This window comes from Piliocolobus tephrosceles, chromosome 10 (assembly GCF_002776525.5).
Source record: "Piliocolobus tephrosceles isolate RC106 chromosome 10, ASM277652v3, whole genome shotgun sequence".
Lineage (NCBI taxonomy): Eukaryota > Metazoa > Chordata > Mammalia > Primates > Cercopithecidae > Piliocolobus > Piliocolobus tephrosceles.
Genome location: NC_045443.1, coordinates 60,896,222 through 60,903,899, shown reverse-complemented (window position 1 = coordinate 60,903,899; position 7,678 = coordinate 60,896,222). Strand labels below are relative to the sequence as shown.

General features: G+C 41.9%; 1 protein-coding gene across 1 annotated transcript; it reads left to right on the top strand.

Moving 5' to 3' along the window:
• Positions 1–420: 420 nt before the first annotated feature.
• LOC111551241 (histone H3.3-like) lies at positions 421–936 on the top strand. Its single transcript, XM_023225116.2, has one exon. It carries the CDS (start codon positions 421–423, stop codon positions 847–849), a length of 429 nt encoding a protein of 142 aa, XP_023080884.1. The 3' UTR covers positions 850–936.
• Positions 937–7,678: the final 6,742 nt, after the last annotated feature.

Here is a 7,678-nt window from a genome sequence, read left to right as displayed (position 1 = left end):
CTCTCTTTTTCTCACTTCTGCTTTCCCCATGTGATATGCCGAGTCCCCTTTCGCCTTCCAACATGATTGTAAGCTTCCTGAGGCTTCCCTAGAAGCAGAGCGCATGCCAGCACCATGCTCCCTGTAAAGCCTGCAGAACTGTGAGCCGATTGAACGGCTTCTCTATAAATCACCCCATCTCAGGTATTTCTTTATAGCATTGCAAGAATAGCCTAATACAAATGATAATATCATTTTGGCAAACTGCATAATTTGATTACTGAATTCTTTTCAGAGGACATTCCTTGTATTTAAAAACCTGACTTGAATTGCGTTCGCAGCCGCCGCCGAGCCACCGTCACTCTCTAATGCCAGCGCCGCCTCTCGCTCGCCGAGCTCCAGCGCAAGGAGAAGGGGGGTAAGTAAGGAGGTCTCTGTACGATGGCTGGTACAAAGCAGACTGCTGGTACAAAGCAGACTGCCCGCAAATCAACCGGTGGTAAAGCACCCAGGAAGCAACTGGCTACAAAAGCCGCTCGCAAGAGTGCGCCCTCTACTGGAGGGGTGAAGAAACCTCATCGCTACAGGCCTGGTACTGTGGCGCTCCGCGAAATGAGACGTTATCAGAAGTCCACTGAACTTCTGATTCGCAGACTTCCCTTCCAGTGTCTGGTGCGAGAAATTGCTCAGGACTTTAAAACAGATCTGCGCTTCCAGAGCGCAGCTATCGGTGCTTTGCAGGAGGCAAGTGAGGCCCATCTGGTTGGCCTTTTTGAAGACACCAACCTGTGTGCTATCCATGCCAAACGTGTAACAATTATGCCAAAAGACATCCAGCTAGCACGCCGCATACGTGGAGAACGTGCTTAAGAATCTACTATGATGGGAAACATTTCATTCTCAAAAAAAAAAAAAAAAAAAAAATTTTCTCTTCTTCCTGTTATTGGTAGTTCTGAACGTTAGATATTTTTTTTCCATGGGATCAAAAGGTACCTAAGTATATGATTGCGAGTGGAAAAATAGGGGACAGAAATCAGGTATTGGCAGTTTTTCCATTTTCGTTTGTGTGTGAATTTTTAATATAAATTCAGAGGTGTAAAGCATTAATGCAAGTTAAAATGTTTCAGTGAACAAGTTTCAGCGGTCCAACTTTATAGTAATTATAAATAAACCTGTTACATTTTTCTGGACAATGCCAGCATTTGGATTTTTTTAAAACAAGTAAATTTCTTATTGACGGCAACTAAATGGTGTTTGTAGCATTTTATCATACAGTAGATTCCATCCATTCACTATACTTTTCTAACTGAGTTGTCCTACATGCAAGTACATGTTTTTAATGTTGTCTGTCTTCTGTGCTGTTCCTGTAAGTTTGCTATTAAAATACATTAAACTAAAAAAAAAAAAAAAAAAAAAAAAAAAACCTGACTTGATCAGTTTTTTCTAATTTTTGAGAATTGTGGAATTGTAAATACATATAACATAAAATTTACCATTGTCAATTTATCATTGTCAAGACCAGTGTCAAGAAACATTTACTCCATGTTTTCTTCTAGGAGTTTTATGTTTTAGATCTTACACTTAAGTCTTTAACCCATTTTGAGTTAGGTTTTTGTAAGTGATGTAAGATGAGGTAGACAGATTCTGCCAGTGCCATTGTTGTGTAGGAAAAAAGACAGATTCTTGGTGCTTCTGCTCTGCCATCTTCTCAGAGTCCTTCCCTTAACTAATTTTGATGAGGTTAATATAGCAAAATGAAGAATGATGAACGAAAGTAAAAGACAAAGAGCTATGACATGCAGGATGAAGGTAAGATGGATTGCATCTACTGAAATGCCTTTAGCTGAAGTCTCTGAGAGTGAGATCTGTGATGTGCTAGGCAACTGTGGTGTAGGAGAAAGACCCCCTCATTGGAAAGCAGAAGATCTGAGCTTCGCTTCCAGCTCTGTCGCTTTACTCTTTGACCCTTTGTATTCTCGCCTATGAAATAGGGAAAGAATATGTAATTTAAGAGCTATAGACAGAGAAAATGTATTTGAAATGGCACTGTAAACTTCAGAGCACTGTACAGAGTGTGAAGTGATTTGTGAAAGCAGCACAGGAGAACTTGATTTAACCAGACACAGAAGTACCCATCTTTCCAGGCAGTGGAAGCATTTTCTGTGAAGGTGCCTGGGGAGACATCAAGCCCTTCGGTAGTTCACTTGCTGGGAATGCACTCTTACTTGTTTTTTTCTTCTTTTTTTAAAATTTCAATAGGTTTTTTGGGAAAACTGATGTTTGGTTACATGGATAAGTTCTTTAGTGGTGATTTCTGAGATTTTGACCCACCTATCACCTGAACAGAGTGCAGTGTACCCAATGTGTAGTCTTTTATCCCTCACCTGCCTCCCACCATTCCCCCTGAATCCCCAAAGTTGCGTCCTCATAGCTTAGCTCTCACTTATGAATGAGAACATATGACGTTTGGTTTTCCATTCCTGAGTTACTTCACTTAGAATCATGGTCTCCAATTCTATCCAGGTTGCTGCAAAAGGCATGATTTTGCTCCTTTTTATGGCTGAGTGGTATTCCATGGTATATACATATACCACATTTTCTTTATCCACTCGTTGATTCATGGCATTCTTGGGCTGGTTCTATATTTTTGCAATTGGGAGTTGGGAATGCACTCTTTCAATTTAAATTGGAATCACTGGTTTGCTGCAAGTTCTAGCTGAGTTGCATAAACCCAGGACAAGCAAGCTGTCTGAGTGAAACTGGGGTTTCCAGTTCCATTTGTTTTCTGCGTATAGGCACAGCCACAAGCTGTGTATTAGTACCTGAGATCGCAGTGGAGTATGAGGAGGTAGAGCAAGTAACTGCCAAAGTGGCATGACTCAAGGGTCGCTGAGGGGCTCTTCCACCAAAATGGCTCTCCTATTGGCCTTTCTTCAGTGCTTGGAATCCCTACATTGCTCAATCTCTTTGGTAGGATCCAGCATCCAATTTGGAATAAGAAATCTGGGGCTGTTTTCTACAGAAATTTTCTTATTTTTATTTTTTAGAGACAGGGTCTTACTCTGTCACCCTGGCTGGAGTAGTGGCACAACCATAGTTCACTGCAGCCTCGAACTCCTGGCCTCAAACAATCCTTCTGCCTCAGCCTCCCAAGTAGTTGGGCCTGCAGGTGTACATCACCACATCCAGCCTACAATTCTTAACTAAGGCTCCACAAGAATCTGTCCTTTCTGTCACAGAACAACAAAAATAATAACAGTGAAGATTCATATAGATGTACAGAAGTGTACCTGTGCAGTTCCAAGTAGTTTATATACATTAACCCATTTCATCTTCATTACAGCCCCATGAGTTCAGTGTTACCTTTGTCACCCCATTTCAGGGAGGAAGACATAAAATATGGATTTTATTCATCCATCATTTAGGTCAGGGTCTGCGGGCAAACCCCCGCAGCTAATGCCCTCTTGTGAGGAACAATACCTCAACTGGTGCGCCGTTGAGGAGCAATACCTCAGTATGGAATGTGACAAGTCTTTCCAAAGAACATATAGCTAGTAAGTAGCAAAGCTGGAATCAGAACCAGCTCTTGAGTCTAATACCTAACCACTAATACAATTGTGAGAATGGAACAGAATACGTAACTGTTTGTTAATTTCCTGTGAACAGTTGGTCCGTGCTTCCCCACGCTCCTTCTTATTTAAGAAACTGTGTTTGCTTGCTTTTTAATGTTTCTGTTACAGAGTGAGGGGAACTAAACATTTCCCTCCAAGCTCCCCGTGATTAGATTGTAATTAGATGTCACTATTAGCCCACAAAGTCTCCTCTGAAGGAAGAAAAAAAAAATAGACCAGAACATCTCCCTTCCTCTGCAATGCCCAACAGTTTGCTCCCTTTTTAGTAGTTACCCATTTGTGTGGCAGTGGCTCAGCAGAAGGTACAGGGCAGTCCCTCTGTCATCCACCCCCAAAGACCCCATGAGTGGAGCCAGTCCTGAGCCCTGGGCCATTTGACTCACTGGAGGCAGAGGACAAGAACAGAGCAGACAATAGTCACGATTTTGGCTACTCTTGTTTCAAGAAGTAAAGGGAGGTTCAAACCTTTATCTAATCTGCGCATTTCTGTATCTCTTAATCTGTATCTAGTTGCAATTTAAAAAAATCAAAGCAAAGCCTGGCTCAGAGTGGAAAGGCAGCCCTAAGTGTGGCAGATCCTGAAATACTTAGATTAAAGCATAAGAGATCGTTTTTAAAATAGAAGTGTCATTACATAGGAGCAAGATACTAAGCCATGACAGCTATTCATAGTTACTAGAGCTTAGCTATAATTCTTTTATCATACTGCAAAGTCTTTGGGGTGAGGACAGATCTGGGGGGCAGTGCCCTTTGCCTGGAGAGCAGCTGTGGGTAGACTCTTGGCTTGGTTTTTGCTAGGCAGGGGCAGCAGGCTGGTTCCACCCACGAAGAAGACATGTACTCAGGACAGCAGGAGGTGCTGTTAGCCTTCTTATCCTGCAAGGGCTTAGGTGGGCCTGCCTAGAAGTCATTTTGGCTAAAATAAACCAAATTAAATGAGATAATGTACATGTAACCCTTTGGAAATTTAAGTTCTGGTCATCATCATCATTAGATAAGACACGATAGATAGATCCACAACAACATAAAAGGGAGATTCTGATATAGACACACACACACAAATTGGAAATTTGATTTAGACAGAATTAAAATTTTATTCTCTCACTCTTGCAAATGTGATGTTTTAAAATGTGGGCTTAGGATGACAGTGCATACTAGAGAAACTTACGTAGGGAGACAAAGAGGTGCTTATTCTAACAAGATTTCAGGAAAACCTAAGACCAGGGGCAGTCAGAAAAGCCATTTGTCTGCTTGGCATTTTTCTTGAGAGGCACATTGTTGATCCTGTGTTTCATTTCAGGTCGTTGGTTTGTCTGGCTTGCTGTCTTATACCAGAGGAATTGATGACAATGTATCTTGGCTATTGATTGCTGTGCAATCCTGACAGTCAAACAGAGCTGCCCGCTGGAGGGGCAGGAAAACAAAAGAGGAATGTTCTTCTTTCACTTACAACATTGCCAAATTTACCCATTTTCTTAGAATTGAATCTATTACTGAGATAGTAAGGGAAAGGATTTCTAAGAGAAGCAAGAAAGGGAATAAAAAGAGTAGGAGTTGGGGGAATTTGAATGGGGATCTAGAATTTTTTCTTTTTTTTTTAGACAAAGTCTCACTCTGTTGCCCAGGCTACAGAGTTCAGTGGCATGATCTTGGCTCACTGCAACCTCCACCTCCTGGGTTCAAGCAATTCTCATGCCTCAGCCTCCCAGTTTAGCTGGGATTACAGGTGTGTGCCACCACAACTGGCTAATTTTTGTGATTTTAGTAGAGACAGGGTTTTGCCATGTTGACCAGGCTGGTCTCAAACTCCTGAATCTCCTCGGCCTCCCAAAGTGCTGGGATTACAGCTATGAGCCACCACACCCAACCGTAGAATTCTTTTCTACTAGTCAGGGTGGAAATGAAGTATAAAAGCATGAATAACCTTTTTATTCCTGGAAACACTTGTCACATCTTGTTCCAAGTTACCATTGACTGGATGAATGAGGGTGTCTTTTTACAGGCTGAAGAAAATTCACTCATCTATTCATTTATTTAGTAGATATTTATGGATATCTTGCTGAATATGTCCCAGCATTTAATATCAGGCACTACATTAAATGCTGGAGCATATGTAGGTGAATAAAACAGATCACTTCCTGCCTTCAAGGAGCTTACAGTCAAGTGCAGGAGATAATCTATGAGCAAGGAAATCCATTCCAATGAACTTTACAGGGTTCTGTGATGGAGAATTAGGAAGCCTTAGATAGGATAGTTGCTGAAGGCCTTTGAGAGGAAATGACATTTGAGCTGAGGTCAGAGCATGGAGTGATTACTGGGTGGGGGTTCAGTGGATGGTGACATCCGAGTCAGAGGGAATGATGTACACAAAAGCTGAGATGTTGAAAACATCTGATGAATCTATGAAGGTCTACATTTGATTAGGGTCTTGCTTTTGGCACTAACCAAGGAGCGGGACTCCAAGAACACTAAAATCGTAGTGACAAATAGAAACCTTTCCTACTTTTGGGAAATTCAGCTAGCACATTAGAAAATTCAAGTGATGCGCCAGGTGCAGTGGCTCACGTCTGTAATTCCAGCACTTTGGGAGGCCAAGACTGGTAGATAGCTTGAGCCCGGGAGTTCAAGACCAGCCTGGGCAACATGGTAAGACCCTGTCTCTATAAAAAATACAAAAATTAGCTGGACATGGTGGTTCACATCTGTAGTCTTAGGTACTTGGGAGGCTAAGGTGGGAGGATCACTGGAGTCCAGGAGGTCGAGGCTACAGTGAGCCATAATTGCACCTCTGCACTCCAGCTTGAGCGACAGAGTGCCACCATGCTCAGTCTTCTTCAGATGATTTTTATTTTTTTCTAAAATACAATAGGAGTTAGCATCAATTCTCTTTCTATTTTTCTTTTGCTTCTGACAAGTTTAAGAGCTAAAAAATCTTTTTCACCTAAATAAGCGTAAGGGGAATGGAATGGCTTTCAGTTCTTTGAATTCATTATGAATTAACTGTATGACAGCTTTGTAATTGGACAGACTTAATAGTCTGTCAACTGAAAACCAACTTTGATCCTCAGTCAATAAGAGTAATCTACGTTCTCAACCCTGGCACTAGTACTTCCGGTTGCCTCGTTTTTGGAAGAGGTTTTTACACTGGTGGCCAAGGCACCAGAGGAAGATTCTGGATGGAGAGCAGTGCACCTTTGGCTGAAAGGTGACTGTGAAAAGCTCAGTGGTAAAGGTGAGCCTGAAGCTCCAGCACTGGCATACGCTTCAGGCAAATGACTATAGGAAAGAGTGTATGTGGAAACTGAGAATATGAACGTTGATTTCCTTAAAATTCTCTGATGACACCCACAGAGGTACCTGTGGCCCAGCATGAAGACCACTGTCCAGAAAAACCTTTGCTCATGAGTGTCATGGTTAGGAATATTCTCAGCATCCCTGTTTGTACCAGCGCCAGACTAGAAACAAGCCAAATACTCCTTGTCAGGAGAGAGCAAAAATACATTTTAATCTGTTCATATAATGCAATTAAATATAAATACTGCAGTGAAAAACAAATGGATGTCTGGGTGTGGTGGCTCATACCTGTAATCCCAGCACTTTGGGAGGCTGAGGTAGATGGATCACCTGAGGTCAGGAGTTCAAGACCAGCCTGGTTCACATGGTGAAACCCCGTCTCTACAAAAATACAAAACTTAGCCAGGCATGGTGGTGTGTGCCTATAATCCCAGCTACTCAGGAGGCTGAGGCAAGAGAATCACTTGAGCTGAGATTGTGCCATTGCACTCCAGCCTGGGTGACAGAGCAAGAGACTCTATCTCCAAAAAAAAAGAAAAGAAAAGAAAAACAAATTAACTATATTTATATTCAATGATATGATAACTCAACAAGATGAATCTTGGAGACATGATGTTGAGAAAAAAACAAACAAACAAAAACCAACTAACCAACCAAAACCCAGCCACACGAGTCCTAGAAGACTATGACCTGACCTTGTCTGACCTTCAGAGCATTTCTGGAAACCATCCTTAGAAAGCCCGAAAACATGGTGACTCATGCCTGTAATCCTA